A 16,601-nucleotide genomic window follows, 5' to 3' on the forward strand; every position below is an offset into this window, starting at 1 on the left:
ATGAGGCCACTTGGATAAGGCAGGAAAACCTCCCATCTCAAGGTCCTTAACCTTAATCACATCTGCAAGGTCCCTTTGCCATGCAAGGGAACATATTCATAGGTTCCAGGAATTAGGATGTGGACATTTTTGGGGTGGAGGGGCCTGATTCTGCCTGTCATATTATCCTTGAGCTAGTCCTGGAGGGAGTTGCTGGCTCCTCTCTTAGGAGGGTGTTCATTTTGAGGGTGTAGCCTGCATTGGAGCGGGAGGTAATGACAAATATGTGTGGAACCCAGCGTGCATATGCTGGGGAGCAGTGCACTGGGCGGGGTAGGTGGAGAGGACCAGAGGGCACAGAGCTTGTCAATGCTAGGCAGAGAATTCGGATTTGACTTAGGAGACCGTGGGGCACCATCGAGGCATCTTCAGAAGGAGAGTAACAGGATACATTTGCTTTGGGGGGTGATAATTCTGGGAACAGTGTCTTCAAGGATGCAGGAAGGATCAAAGGCATTCAGGAGAATTGATGGAGTAACCCGGGGGAGGCAGATGGTGCCTGATGGAGCAGGTGATGGTGGGAAGGTGTCACACATCGGACTCCCAGGGGCTAACACCTAGTGCACGCTCACAAAAGAATGAGTAGATGAATGGTAGCATGTAACGCCAATGACATTTCTTGGGTCTATCGAAAATCTCAAACCGCATTTAATATACCTAAAGAATCCATGTAGAATTTCTCATTTTTTTCTTTGTCATTTTTTAGATGTAGCTTTTGTTTATACATAGTTGTCATTATGCAGTATTTATTTATTTATTTTATTTTTTAGAGACAAGGTCTTGCTCTTTTGCCCAGGCTGGAGTGCAGTGGCACGATCACAGCTCACTGGAGCCTCCAACTTCTAGGCTCAAGCCGTCCTCTCACCTCAGCCTCCTGAGTAGCTAGGACTACAGGTGTATGTCACCATGCCCAGAAATTTTTTTTTTTAATTTTCTGTAGAGACAGGCTCTTACTATGTTGCCCATGCTGGTCATGAACTCCTGGCCCCAGGCAATCCTCCTGCCTCAGCCTCCAAAACTTCTGGGATTACAAGCATGAGCCACCACACTCAGCACAGTTATTATTTAAAAGTTGGTGGATTTTTAAAGACTGATATATAATAGATGTATATATTTTCTGGATACATGTGGTATTTTGATACATTTCTGTACTGTGTAAAGATCAAATCAGTATAATTGGGATACCTATTGCCTTAAACAGGTATCTTTTCTTTATCTGGAGGCAGCCAAATGATTCGTGTCTGGGTATTTGAAAATATCAGATAGATTTTTGTGAACTATAGTCACTCTACTGATTGATCAAACCCTAGGTCTCATTTCTTCTGACTGTCTGTTTGTACCCATTGATCAACTTCTCTCCATCCCCCTTTTTGCTTTGCTGAATTATTGTTTCTGCACTGGGATTCCTCAGCATGCTTCCTGAGTGCCTTCTGCTGTAGAGAGTCTCCTGCAGGGATCCACACTTTAGTGGTCTGTACTCTACTTTTACTTTAGATTTCTGGTTGTTTATGTTGTAAAGGAATATTTCAATTTATGATTTTAAAAATATTGTTTGTGAAAGAACAATTCTTTTCACAGTTTTTAATGAAAGGATTATACCTATAAGTAATGTCTATGGAGGAAGAGACCTCAGGGAATTGACTTCAGGAAATCATGAATTTGCTCTTTATTATGTTGTGTAATAAAACATTTTTATATTCTCCTTGTAATTGTTTCTTGAATATTTTAACAGTACATTGTCAGATGTTTTCTTCTGAACAGGCGAAACTGTGTTGTATGTGCCATGGTGAAATGTAGAGATTTCTGTAGCATTCGACAAAGAACTGTCTGCCTAAAGCTGCAGTTCTCAACATGGGCATGCAGAAGGCTCAGTAGGGAAGATGGTTATACATCTAGAGTTCTTGTCTCACCAGATTCACTAGAGGCCTAGGAACATGGATCTCAAGGGCCCCAAGGGATTCTGATGTGTTTGAGAATGCTGCTTTGGGAATACCAGCAGTAACACCCAGAGAACACTGACATAACCAGGGTGTGAGTGCTCTGGAAAATATGGATGTAGTTGGGGTCTCACAGTATGAGAGGTTAGCCCAGAGTTGAAATTGAGGATTCCTCAGTTCTCTAACAGAACGCCTATGATCAGGCCAATGAGCTTCATGGAATAGCTCCATCGTTCAGTATGATCAACTTGAGCATCACCCATACCCACATACAAGAAGACCCATCTTCTTTTTTTTTTTTTTTCTGTTTCAAATTCTTATTTTTTTAATTATACTTTAAGTTATAGGGTACATGTGCACAACGTGCAGGTTTGTTACACAGGTATACATGTGCCATGTAGGTTTGCTGCACCTATTAACTCGTCATTTACATTAGGTATTTCTCTTAATGCTATCCCTCCCCCAGCCCCCCACCCCCGACAGGCCCCAGTGTGTGATGTACCCCACCCTGTGTCCAAGTGTTCTCATTGTTCAATTCCCACCTATGAGTGAAAACATGCGGTGTTTGGGTTTCTGTCCTTGAGATAGTTTGCTCAGAATGATGGTTTCCAGCTTCATCCATGTCCCTACAAAGGACATGGACTCATCCTTTTTATGGCTGTGTAGTATTCCATGGTGTATATGTGCCACATTTTCTTTATCCAATCTATCATTGATGGATATTTGGGTTGGTTCCAAGTCTTTGCTATTGTGAATAGTGCTGCAATAAACGTACGTGCACATGTGTCTTTATAGCAGCATGATTTATAATCCTTTGGGTATATACCCAGTAATGGGATCACTGGGTCAAATGGTATTTCTAGTTCTAGATCCTTGAGGAATCGCCACACTATCTTCCACAATGGTTGAACTAGTTTACACTCTACCAACAGTGTAAAAGTGTTCCTATTTCTCCACATCCTCTCCAGCACCTGTTGTTTCCTGACTTTTTAATGATCGCCATTCTAACTGGTGTGAGATGGTATCTCATTGTGGCTTTGATTTGCATTTCTCTGATGACCAGTGATGATGAGCATTTTTTCATGTGTCTGTTGGCCGCATAAATGTCAAGAAGACCCATCTTCTGATGACTCCGAATAAAGCCAGTATTCTAAAGTGTGGTCTGAATGAGGCTTAGACAGTACCCAATAGAGAGACCCCTTTGAGCTGTCCCCTCTGTGTTCCTGCTTTATGTATTTATTTAGACATCTATACCCCTACATCATTCCAACAGTATTAATGGGGGAAGTTTTAACGTGGCATCTTCATAATATTGTGTGCATACTATGCATTTTCTCCAAGGAGAGAGTCAGTTGCTTTCATCAGATTCTCAAAGAGGTTCAGAATCACAACCGTTATGAAGGACAGACTTTAGGGCACTGAGAGGACAGTTAAGCGTGCTCTATCACTTCTGTGATTCTCAATGCTGTACTGGTTGCTACTGGGGCATCAGAGAGGAGGAAAACACAGTGGTGCCTGTTTCTGGTGTGTGCAGCACTGCATGGGATGGTGGCTGAGCTTACTCCTCTTCTAAAAGGTGGGCACAAGTGATTAGAGAAGCTGCCCTGCCCTCAGATGTCTTATAGACAGGAACATACCAAAACCCACAGAAGCAATTCTATAAGTGAGTAGCTTAATGAGGCTTAGGGTGTGTAAGGTCTGGGCAGGCTAAGGATAGAATGCTGACCTTGGAACTATAGGGTCAGAGAGCGGGTCATGAGATTTGAGAGAAAATGAAGTCACAGTCTGGCGTAGCAGGGTTGGCCGCTCAATTTTCAACTTGGAAGAATTCTTTCATCCTACTTTATTGTAAGGGAAATCATTCAAAAGCAGTCTATGACAATGCTGAAGAAATCATTTCAAATAAAATTGGTACCCTTTATTCAGACCAGGAGGATCCCTCATGCCTCCCTCTGCCCAGATGGGACAGCAGCATGAGAGACACAGGGAGGCAGGGAGGAATGTTGCACTTGCTTTCTACCATGCCACCTTTCTTCCTCCTTCCCATCCTGTAATTGGTTCTTTTTTTTTTTTTTTTTTTGAGAAGAAGTTTTGCTCTTTGTTGCCCAGGCTAGAGTGCAGTGGCGTGATCTTGGCTCACTGCAACCTCCATTTCCCGGGCTCAAGCAATTCTCCCACTTCAGCCTCTCAAATAGCTGGGATTACAGGTGTCCGCCACCACACCTGGCTAATTTTTGTATTTTTAGTAGAGACGGGGTTTCACCATGTTGGCTAGGCTGGTCTTGAATTACTGACTTCAAGTGATCCACCCACCTCGACCTCCCAAAGTGCTGGGATTATAGGCATGAGCCACCATGCCCGGGCCTGTAATTGGTTCTTCTAAAGGAAAGTCCATGCTCCTCATTTTCCTTGTTGGCAATGGCCCTGAGATTTCTCATATAACCAACCGTTGCTATGATATAGGCAGGATGACCCAAACAGGGATGATTTTATTTCAAGGAGGAACAATTACATGGACAAGGGTTGTAGAAGTGTATTTGTGATATTAAATAATTCATAGGTAATAGTCTTATTGTACATTGCTATAGAGGATTTGTAAATAGATGATCCCAAGAGAGATATATTTGGTAATATATTAAATCCTATCCCTTCCCTGATGGCCATCGTTCATAGAATTATAGACAAAAATTAGCAGCATTTGGAATAAAATATGAGAGGAAAGCTGCTGGAATCAGTAATGTGTGCGGAGGTATGGCTAAAAGGTTATACACAATATTAACTTAGAATACTGTGATCACAAGATGATTTATATGCCAAAAAAGTATTGTATTTTAAAGATACAATCCATTGCACAAATGATTTTTAGTGTGAAGATCATTCACCGATGAAGACAGACCCAGTTGGATCCCCTTTGTCTGAATGCAGGAGATGTCCATTTTTGGAGCAAGAACTGGCAAAGAAATACTCCTGTAATATGGTAGGTTTGCACTCATGGGTAGATTAGCCTTTCATGCCGTGTGATGCTTAGGGCAGTAAATAGCTTCCTTTTGTGCCTGTGGTCATGGTTGTGTCACATGGAATAATGTTTGCCTTTGCCGGACCGGTGAGGACCGGCAACCTTCCCTGGTTTGATGGTGCTCAGGAAGTTCAGGGTTCCTTATTACATCCTATGGCAAGGCTCACGGTGGGACTGCCTCTTCCCCAAGACAAAGAAAAGAACAGATATATGGATTTTCTAGAAATTAGGGCTGGGGATTATGGAGGGGGAAAATTGAAGTTTAGAAAAAAAGGTGTCAAAGTTTGGTGGCCTTTGTAGTGGTAGAATAAATCTGCAAATATGAGTTATGACATTGAAATGAAGGCTACATGAACTATCAGCCTATAAGGTCTGCATTAGTTTATAGAAGCAAACAAAAAAAATGCTGTGGCCCAAGTGAAGAGCCCAGCTATTGTCATTTGAGAATTGCAACAAGAGCAGCCTCTGAGAGCTTCAGAAAAGTCTGTGAAGATCAGTTCATTTTTGAAAAGGCCCACAAGCTGAAATAATTTTCCATATTCTTCCTAGATGGCCTTCCTTGCTGACGAATACTGCAACTATTGTCAAGACATTTTACGAAACGTGAGGAACCAAGAACTTGAGAGGGTAGGGTTTTATCTATAAAATACAAGCACTTATGACTCCTTATTAATCATTTTTATTTGAAGAGACCCCATCAACAGATGTCCAGTGGTAACCCACTGCACTGAAGTGCTTACATGCCATGCACCTATGTTGTAGTCATTGAGTTCTGGGAGGTGAGATTGATATTCAGTGTAATCAGCTGGAAATTCTCCAAGGTGCTAATACAGATAACTTTAGGCTCTAAATACAAATTCAGCTATTTTTTAGATCCTAATTCCACTCATTTTGAATAAAGTATTGGTAATAAAATTCACCCTGGAATTTTCAATGGTGCTGAAGAGCCATTTTATTGATATGCGCTAACTGAAGATGGAGCAAGACTTCGCAGCTGAGTGATCTGGCATGGGTATTGTCACGATTGGATTTTATCCTAGAATTGGCTGTGGAAAACATGAATAAATCTTTCAGCTATTCTGAGTTTCATCTTCTGCAGTGTGAGATGAAAATCCAAGGAAACAAGTGCACATTCAAATGAGAATTTTTTCCTGATGCTTTAGTATATTCTAAGCACTTCAACTTTGGGTGATAAAGTTCATTCAGCACGAGCGCATTTACTACCTACTCGGCGTAAAGCATTGTAGTGAGGGAGAGACCAAGATGCCTTCAGGATGGCCCCTGTCCTGTTGATGCAATGTTACAAATATCCATCCACACTGGATATCTGACATATTCCTTTCCTTCTTCACTTACTCATCAAATAAGTATTTAATTCTACCCTGTGACTGACACCGTTACCAGGACTAGGAAAGTATTCTCCATAAGGCTTGAGAAGTTAGTAGTTGGTAATGAAAGGAGCAATATTACCCAATAAATATGATGCAATGTGGAAAGTTCTAGAATAGCTGCATGATTAGACTATTCTGGGTGCCCAGAGAAGGGTAACAGAGAAGGCCAGGGAGTGCTTCCAAAGCAGGCCACGTTGCTGCTGACTCTAGTAGGAAAGGCAGAGGTGCAATAGACAGATAATGGGGTAGGAGAGGGATTCCAGGTAGAACCCATGGTGCAGGTAAAGGCAGCATGATGTTCACGGGCATGATGTGACAAAAAGGTCACTATGACTATATTTTATTATTTCTTTTATTTTTATTATTATTATTTTTTTTGAGACGCAGTCTTGCTCTGTTACCCAGGCTGGAGTTCAGTGGTGCGATCTCGGCTCTCTGTACCTCCACCTCCTCAGTTCAAGTGATTCTCCTGCCTCAGCCTCCCGAGTAGCTGGGACCACAGGCGCCCACCACCGTGCCCGGCTAATTTTTTGTATTTTTAGTAGAGATGGGGTTTTACCATGCTGGCCAGGCTGGTCTCAAATTCCTGACCTCAGGTGATCTGCCCACCTCGGCCTCCCAAAGTGCTGGGATTACAGCCGTGAGCCACCGCGCCCAGCCTAGATTTTATTATTTTTAAAAAAGAGAAGTCAGAGGGGAGGTGGGAAAGTAGGCTGATGCCAGAAGGGGCCTCGGATGCCCCAGGAAGAACTCTGACTTGTTGAGAAGACAGTGGGGGAGCAGTGACAACAGGGCTTGGCCATCATGGAACACAGAGGCAGCAAGGAGGTTTTGTCACAGTTGAGGTGAGAAGCAACAAGAGTCGGTTCTGGGGCAGTGACAGTGACATCAGAGAGAAACAGGAAGGTTAGAGAAATATTTCAGAGGCAGGAGCAACAGGGTTTGGTGACTTGGACGCGGGTGGTGAGGGGTGAGCAGAGACAGGTCTGTGGTGATGGCTCCACCCAGACCCCCTTCCCCAAAGCTCCTTGCTCCAAGGTTCCCAGCCTGAGAGAAAAGGGATTGCTACACCCTGTGCTGTATTTTTCGGAGTCTTTTTGGAGAAGTCTTCTCTAGAATTAATGCCCTGATAACAGGATTTTAAATCAGCGCCTGTGGTCCTGTAATTCAGGAGTTGACCCTAACTTCCTTGACGACCTACGCATGGGGCCAGCTCCTTGTCTGATGTCACTGGCAGGTCTAGCACCAGGACCAGGCGAGATACGACAAGGTTGTGATGCCTCGCAGTACCTGAGCCTGTGGAAATCCCAAACAGGCAAGAGTCTTTATTGGCTGCGAAGCAGACCAGTCACCTGGTTCAGCAACGGAAACTGAAAAGTCAACATGGGAAAAAAACAGAAAAGAGGAGCCGCGATTTTGATCCTCCACGAAGTTGTCCACGTAAGTCTTCAGAGAAGGCTCTTGTGTAGAACCATGCCAGTACCCTTTTTCTTCCACAGTCATTAAGCGACTTCTAACTTGATGGCAAGGAGGGGGTCTCTTAGATTCAGTACTATCACACCTCTATCTGAGCTGAAAAATGATTGAGGCAATCAGTCAGTCAGTCAATGAACATTTATTCTCTCTGGGCTGTGCCCTGTGGCCCAGTCCTCATCCCAGTATAATCAACTGGAGCCCCCTTGTGGTCAGAAACAGCTTCCCTTCTAGAAACTGCCTCAAGAAAATATTAATAATGTTCTACATTATCCCATCCAACTGGCAGGTGCTCTCAGATGGGTTGTTGGAAAGAATTCTATCAAAATACAGCTTGGAAAAGCTGAGAGGCAAAGCTTTACGTGCACTGGAACAAACTTCATCCCATTGTCATCTGGGGCTAAGAAAGTATCTGTGGCGGGGGGTTAGTCTTGCGAGGTGGAAAACGAGTTTTGGCGATATGCTCTGTTACTTACCCCAGGTGGAGGACTTGCTTACTTCCTTCTGGAAGTCTCTGCAGCAAGACACAGTCATGCTGATGTCATTGCCTGACATGTGCCAGCTCTTTAAATGCTACGACGTCCAGCTGTACAAGGTAGGAGGACGCGTGAGTCTCTAGGGTATATCCTTTGCAGAAATTGGCAGCAAATGCTGGGCTTGGACCCATAGCTCCACCTCTCTGCAGTCTCCATGGTCCTCTGAGGAGTGAATAGTGGGGTGTATGGACCAGGAGCCCTCTGATCTCTGCTTACCACTCAGTTTTCCTTTTGAATTACTTCATGGAAACCAAAAGCCAACGCACATCGTGACCTCTGGTTCCATACCCAGTGAAGTCCGAATTGAGTCGAAGTTCTTTCTCTGGGAATTTCTGTAAAAGAAGACATTCTAAAATGAATAATTGGAATTGTAATATGCATAACTGCCAAGGTTTTTGTTTTGTTTTGTTTTGTTTCGCTTTGCTTTGGTTGAAGCTGTATCTCTAAAGTGATTGTATTTGGAGGGTTGTATTTGGAGGGTCAGGTCTATATCTTTTCTGGGTTAAAAAGGTGTTCTCCTTCAGCGAGTCACAAGCCTTACCTTTTATTATTTTTAAGGAAACCATCTAGTACTTCCAAGTTTTTAACAAAAAATATGAAAACTGGAAGCTGGGTTCAACCCTTAAATATATTTGGTTTGACCCACCTAGTATTGGCCGGCAGTGTATGATTTTTTAAAAAGTATTTGAATCAGTTATCAATCTTTTAAAAATATTTGAGGCCGGGAGCGGTGGCTCATGCCTGTAATCCCAGCACTTTGGGAGGCTGAGGCGGGTGGTTCACGAGGTGAGGAGTTCGAGACCAGCCTGGCCAAGATGGTGAAACCCCGTCTCTACTAAAAATACAAAAAAAATTAGCCAGGTGTGGTGGCGTGCACCTGTAATCCCAGCTACTTGGGAGGCTGAGGTAAGGGAATCCCTTGAACCCAGAAGGTGGAGGTTGCAGTGAGCCAGGATCATGCCACTGCACTCCAGCCTGGGTGACAGAACGAGACTCCGTCTCAAATAAAGAAATAAATAAATATATTGGAAAAAAAATTCCAACTGTGGCTGCACTAGCCTGACATCCTGCACGGGAAACAGTGGCCAGGCTGCATGGTGCTGCCCCCTCAACCTGGGTGGGGACCAGCTCTCAGACTTCTTGAGACCCACCCTGTCCCTGTGGCGTGCGTGAGCTTCAGTCACACCTGCACCACCAGCAGAATCATAGTGTCTTGATACTTCTGTTGTAGGGAATTGAGGATGTTCTCCTTCATGACTTCTTGGAAGATGTTTCTATTCAGTACCTGAAATCTGTGCGGTTATTTAGTAAGAAATTTAAGCTGTGGCTTCTTAATGCTCTGGAAGGTTTTCCAGCCCTCTTGCAGATCTCCAAACTCAAAGGTAGGTTTCAATGAAAAAAATAAATTCTGGGCTGATGCAGTGGCTCGTGCCTGTAATCCCAGCACTTTGGAAGGCTGAGGCAGGAGGATCGCTTGAGCCCAGGAGTTTGAGACCAGCCTGGGCAACACAGTGAGATCCTGTCTCTATAAAAAAAGTTTTATACAGGACTACAGGTGTGCACACACTTGTGGTCCTAGCTACTCAGAAGGCTGAGGTGGGAGGATCACTTGAGCCCAGGAGGTCGAGGCTGCAGTGAGCCATGATCACGTCACTGCACTCCAGCCTGGGTGACAGAGCAAGACCCTGTTTTTAAAGTAAAGAAATACATAAATAAATAAATTCTATAAGCGTAGATGAAGCATCTGACTTTCACCCTGGGTGGTAGCTTTCAGCTGCTGCCCCATGCATTCAGCTACAGTCCGGAAGGCCCAGCCTGCTCAGGGTTTCTGGCTTTTAGTGCTGGTGATGGATTTTTGTGGTGGTCCAGCCACACCCTTTTAAGCTATTTCTCTTCTGAATAATAACATGGACTTTTGGCAGGTCAAGGTGTTCTAGGTGTGGATATTCACCAGGGCATTCACGTCTCACTCCTGAATTGCACCATCTCTCTGCTGAGTTTCTAGAATGCTTTCCCCTTCTGTCTGGCTGCCAGGCTGCAGTCTCTGAATGCTGCTTCCACCAGGCTATTTATCTGTTCAAGGCCTGCAGTGGCTTCCGAGTGCGAGCCTGAACTTCTCTGTCGGTTGGTCCAGTTCTCTATAAATCTGCCCTCTTTGTGCCCCTGCAACTCCATGCTCCTTCAAAGGCCAGCCCGCACCTGCCATGCCTTGTCAGATCGTCCTGGAAATACCCATTTTCTCCCTATCACCTTTGTGAAGTTTTGCTATCATTGCCTGCAGCTCTCAAATTCCCCACGGGGTCCCACCCTCCTTGCCAACTCAGGGCCATTTTCTCACCAAGCCGGCACTGGTTATTTCCCCACATTTCTATAAGTCTTGCTTCCTTTGCAATTATTTCCTAGGTAGTGCAGATAGGGGACTTCTCAAAGTGCCTACAGCATAGAACCGTGTCTAATCGCCACTCCCTCCACCCCTCTGCACCCCCAGCTGTGTTCACTACTCACGCTGCATACCCTTATCCAGTTTGCCCCACTTGGAAATTTTAGGGATGTTGCAGAAGGTGGGACTGGGACTTGCTGCAAAGGGGGTCCAAGGAGTGGGGACAGAGCCTTGTTCCAGTTTTCCTGTGCTCCTTTAACAACTGCCCGAATTCAAGCCTCTGTCTCTTCACTCTGTACGCTACTTCAGCAGTTTCCTAGTTGGTCATCCTGCTTCCATCCCCCTCCCCAGCCACATTCCCCTCCACCCCCAGTGATCATTCTAAAACAGCAGTAAATCAATTACCAACCTTCCCTGGCCCCCACTGCCCAGATGGCCCACTCTCCTCCACTGCTGTGCAGTCATTCACAGTTTGGCCTCTGGCCCCATCCCTGTGTCCATCTCCCCAGGGACTCCCATGACCCAACAGTGCTCTTCAGCAACACTAAACAAGCTGTCCCCAGAAAAGGCCCTTATTCCTGCCATTTTCTATGCTTGGACTGCCTCCTGCTCCATTACTCCTGGCTAACTCCTACCTACGCATCAAAGCCCAGATTAAATGTCACCTTCTCAGTGAAGCTTTCCTCAATACCTTTTTCCAGACAGCCTCCCTTTCTTCCTTGTGCTCTCACATGACATGGGAGCACTTAGCCTGCTTTTGGGCTGTGTTTGCATATCTGGTGACCCACCCTCCAGAGCACAAGCCCTTAGAAGGCAAGGGCTGTCCTCTTCCATCCATCAGCTCAGCAGCAACCCAGCAAATAGTTATTGAGCAAACACTGCATGAGTGTTCTCCCAAATATTTGTCAAATGAATGAATGCATTCAAGAAGAGAACACCTGTTTCTATGTGTTCCCTTTTCATCCTTTCCTTTGCTTTATTTTCCAAGAAAAGCACTGTAGGATGAGAAAGTTGGGGGGTGCTCAGGGTTCCTGGACAAAAACCCTAAACTCCTTTGAGTACCTTAGTCCAATCTGGCTGCTGTGGTAAAATACCACCAACTAGGTGGCAGTATATAAACAACAGAAATTTATTGCTTATAGTTCTGGAGGCTGGGAAGTCCAAGATCAAGGCACCAGTAGATGGGTGTCTGGGAATGGTCTGCTTTCTAGTTCACAGATGGCTGTCTTTTTGCTTTGTCTTCACATGGTGAAAGAGGCAAGGGGTCTCTCTGGGGCCTCTAATCCTCTTCATGGGAACTGCACACTCAGGGCCTCATCACCTCCCCAAGGCCCCACTTCCTAACACCATCACAATGGGGGTGAGGTTCAACATATGAAATTGGGGGTGTAGGACACAAACATTCAGATCATAGTAGCATGCATGTCAGATGCTGGGGTTACTTAATTTTTCTGGCACATGAGGACATTTCAGCCAAGTGTCCCTTGCCAGGATCTCCTAGCCACTCAGAGAGGGCCAGCAGACACGGGGTGGGGAAGTTGCAGTTTAGCCAGCTGTGCCATCCTACCCTAAACATGCACCTTCTCTTCCCCACTGTCCACATGAGAACTTGAAGTTATCATATTAATGGCCACATGTGTTGTTCTTAACAGAAGTTACTCTATTTGTCAAAAGACTAAGAAGAAAGACGTACCTTTCCAACATGGCTAAGGTAGGTCTCAGCCAAGCAGATAGGACGGAACAAAGCAGTTTCCTGAAAAGAAGTGAAAGCTCTAGGTCCCTGTTAAGAGTAAGTGGTTGCTCTGTCCATCTGGAGGGCAGAGGGCAGGCAGGGTGACCTTGCCTGGCCACTGGCAGAGGAGTCCAGGTGGGCCCCTGTGACTGAAAGCTAGAAGCCTGCCCCCTTTCCATCCATCCTCAGGAAGGCTCCAATCTCCTGGCTCTCTCAGGGCAGGAGGGAAAGCAGGTCAACATTTAAAAGATGCCTAATGGCCGAGCGTGGGGGGCTCATACCTGTAATCCCGGCACTTTGGGAGTCCGAGGCAGGAAGATTACTTCACATCAGGAGTTCGAGACCAGCCTGGCCAACATGGCAAAACCCTGTCTCTATCAAACAAAAATACAAAAACTAGCTGGGCATGGTGGTGAGTGCCTGGAGTCCCAGCTACTCGGGAGGCTGAGGCAGGAGAATCTCTTGAACTTGGGAAGTGGAGGTTGCAGTGAGCTAAGACTGTGCCACAACAGAACGAGACTCCATCTCAAAAAAATAAAAAAATACAAATAAAAGATGCCTGAGGGAGGCCCCACACAGAGGTGCCAGTGTCAGAGGTAACAGGGTGTCATAGCAGAGCCTATGACAGACAGACAGACAGATACACCCTTCACCTGTGTGTGTGGCCCTGTGGACTCAGTGTGGCCAGGCCACCAGTTACTTCAGCTCTGCCCTTTTCAATCCTGGGGTGATTTAGAGAAAGGTTGAGAAGGGCTGAAGAAAAGATTCTATGATGCTGGCACCCGGCTCGTGGGCTACCAGGAGTCCTCTCTCAAGTCCTGTGAGCACCCTATCGGGACAAAGCCTGGGGACCATCACTCTGCTCCAAATCAGTCTCCACTGGGAGGATCCCAGCTGTGGCTTCCGTGACCCCGAGCTGGGCCCCATCCTCCCAGTGCAGAGCCCTCCCCAGACTCTGAGCTCAGCGGGGTTGTGTCCCATTGCCAGTCACAGCCAGTCCTGTTCTCCAGGGCTCTCACAGTCCTGACTCGGTCGGTCTGGAAATGACCCTGCAGCGTGCTCTTCCTCTCAACCCAACCAGAGCAGCAAGCATGGGTTCTGAAGCCCGCCCCTGCTCCGAACCTTATTTTCCCACTTACTGTCCCTTAGGAAAGTTACTTCACGCCCCAAGAGCCCTCAGTGTCCTCCTCTGTAAAAGGGAGGCCTTCTCCCAGGACTGCTGTGAGGATCACCAGATGCACCCCAGGCAGTCGGACAGTGTTGGGGACTAGATTGTCCCCATTTGACAGCTGAGGATATCACCTCCCAGAGGCCAAATTCCTCATGGCCAAGGCTCCCACGAGGAAGGAACCGCCAGCTTCCGAATCCCGCAGCCGCACCCTCAGGATCAGTGCGGGCTCTCCCTACACCTTCCTCGCAGAGGCTCAATCCCCAGGCTCTCTCGCTAGAGTCATTCGGGCGTGGGGTGAGTGTGGTGCAGAGAAGCAGCAGCAGCAGTGCCAGACAGCCCTGTTGAATGCATCTTCCTAGAGATGCATTCTTTCTTCTTCCAGAAGGGCAGTTCTAGGATGTGTGCAATTTTAACCTTTTCATTCTTGTTTAAGATTCATTTTTAATGGGTAACACCCACATCAATGTTTCTTCCTCCCCCAGAACAAAAATCTTGGCAATTTGGGGGAGAGTTAGGCAAAAATAAAATGACAAGATTGAATTAAGTATTATGCCTCCCCATTGTCTTTAGACTATGCGAATGGTATTGAAAAGTAAGAGGCGTGTCAGTGTTTTGAAGTCAGATCTGCAGGCCATCATCAATCAAGGCACTTTGGCCACTTATAAGAAAGCCCTGGCAAGTGACCGGCGTGGCGCAGATGAACTGGAGAACAACCCAGAGATGAAATGTAAACTCCCTTCTGCAGCTTGCTTTATTGGCGTGTTGGGCATAGATTTGGGGCTAGCATGGCCATCGTTAACTCACAAATTTCTTAATAGGGGTAGAACTTTATAACTCCGATGTTCTAAGTGGTCTGCTCACACTTCTTTTCCTGTAGTAGGGTGATGAACACCCCGGGATGCCCTGTCCCTGTGCTCCCAGGACCTACCCCAGGGCCAGACAGGGCAGCAGTGCTGATACCTGTTAGTTGAGTTAATAAACGACCAGATGAGTGTGCTTGCTGCTTGACAGTATTTATCTCCAGAATGTCTCCTGTGGGGGAAAAGTTTAGTTTCTGCATCTGTGTTGTACACGCACAGACTCCTGTGTCTCCTCAATCATGCTAAATTGCCTTGAGCTAGATGTCTGCGTCGACACATTCTCCCATCACTCTTGTTACTTGCAATGTGAAGTTTAACAATGGTGCTTTTACCATATTTCATTACTTTCCAAACAAGTGACAGGAAGCAGGTGGATATTCTTGCCATTTGCTATTGATCATTGTTATTGTTTTTCAAGAAAAAAATCCCCCTTCCATAAAGAGCTTGCGTTGCTGGCTGATGTGTGTTGTTGCGTCCCTGGGGAGCGAACGTAGTGGCAGAAGGAGCTCTCCAGACTCAGGGAGGACCTGGGAGGGAGGGAGCTGCAGGATGGTTACCGATTATGAATTATGGGCGTCTCTAGGCCCTCCTATGATGGCTACAGGGAGGGTGCCAGGCTCCCCTGTGTGTGTCCTTTCCAAATACTCGCTGCCACGATGCCCCAGGTAAATCGAATGGCCTCTCCCTCTATGGGCATAACTCCTTGCTAGTACTCTAAGCTGTGTCTACAGCTGCCCGCTCAGTTCCCATGAGCCCCTTCAGGCTGTCAGCTGTGTCTTATTCACCCTGGGCCACCCAGCATTGCACTGGCCCAGAGGAGCACTTCAGTGTTTCGTGACTTGATGGATACAGAATTCAGGAGTACACAAAAGCACCACCTGTAAATTAGCCCATCCTCTTTCTTTCACCTTGAAGTAGGGCTGGCCTTGGTAGGGTTGTGCCAGTTATTAAAATACTAAAATATATCCCTAGTTGTTGGTGAATGACCTCTGCCTGCTCCCCTCCACTGTCCTGTCCCTTGGTAGTGTCCCCTGGCTGACCCCAACCCCAGATCCTCCCATAGGGCACTTTTTTTTCCCCACCGATCCAGCAACTAAAAGGTTAACACCTAATCTGGCAGGCTTCAGAGCTGTTAGTAGGATTACTAATTCTGATTAGTAATTCTGCAGTTCTGATTAGTAGGAACCCAAAAGGTCCCCCTCCCAACGCACTGGCTAACCAAACCCTCCTCTTGCCCCCAGCTGGATCCCAGGGAGTCCCAGGAGGTCATGAGACCCTCCCCACCAGGTGCCTTCCAGACTGCCCGCTGTTCTGGCCAGGGCTCCTGTGCTCCTACTGGCATCTTCGTGAGTCCCAACAGGAAGACGCAGAGTTCTGCAGGGAGATAGCAGACTGCCAGCCATTGCTGATACCTGCAGGCAAATGCTTCCGGTTCCAAGTTCAAGCGCACCTCCACCTAAGCCTCAGGGGGGCCACTGCAACCGACTCCGTTTTCCGAACTCTGCTTGGTATGCAGAAGCACTCAAAAAGCTGGGAAGGCCAAAGGCTATTCTTTCCCTGTCAGTGCTACCTGTGCAGGTGGAGGACCCGGAACCTGAAGTCACACCAGGCTCCACCTAACTGAGTGCATAACCGCAGGCAAGGCACTCACCGTCTCTCAGCAGCTTTGATGTATGTCTGCCATCACTTCAATGACATTAATAAACCAGCCCTTTTATGAAGATGGCAAGGATAGGTGAGGTCATGTCTGTATCGTGCAATGAGCTCATCTGAAGACAAGGTCTGGATAATTGCAAGGTGTAGTTATGGTTTCAAAATATTTCTGTTTCAACAAGTGGCAGAGGTGGCTCACAACAGGTATGTCCATGTAATGCTGAATAGATGACGGCAGAGGTGACAAAGCCAGCCTCAGGACATCCTCTGTGTTCACAATGAGCGTGAGGCCCTGGGAAGTCCCTTCGAGCTATTGTTCAGTGATGTTCCCAGGTTACCCAGTACAAAAATACCTAAGAGAAATTCTGCTCTGCTGCATGCAATCTTTTGTTTGTTTATTTTGTGCCTTTGTA

The 16,601-nt window shown here is 46.3% G+C and overlaps 1 protein-coding gene across 2 annotated transcripts in view; it reads left to right on the forward strand.

The window, feature by feature from the left end:
• The window catches only part of RFX8 (RFX family member 8, lacking RFX DNA binding domain), a 62,391-nt gene that overhangs the window by 32,571 nt on the left and 13,219 nt on the right, over window positions 1–16,601 (forward strand). Inside the window, exons 2-7 of one of the 2 annotated variants that reach the window (XM_030827361.1) lie at window positions 4,843–4,953; window positions 5,542–5,595; window positions 8,338–8,451; window positions 9,624–9,774; window positions 12,425–12,483; window positions 14,246–14,402. In XM_030827361.1, the coding sequence (XP_030683221.1) occupies window positions 4,843–4,953; window positions 5,542–5,595; window positions 8,338–8,451; window positions 9,624–9,774; window positions 12,425–12,483; window positions 14,246–14,402 (646 nt within the window). Of the gene's footprint in view, window positions 1–4,842; window positions 4,954–5,541; window positions 5,596–8,337; window positions 8,452–9,623; window positions 9,775–12,424; window positions 12,484–14,245; window positions 14,403–16,601 lie in introns of those variants that run through there. The other variant, XM_030827362.1, reaches the window with a different exon arrangement.

This window comes from Nomascus leucogenys, chromosome 14 (genome assembly GCF_006542625.1).
Source record: "Nomascus leucogenys isolate Asia chromosome 14, Asia_NLE_v1, whole genome shotgun sequence".
Classification (NCBI taxonomy): Eukaryota; Metazoa; Chordata; class Mammalia; order Primates; family Hylobatidae; genus Nomascus; species Nomascus leucogenys.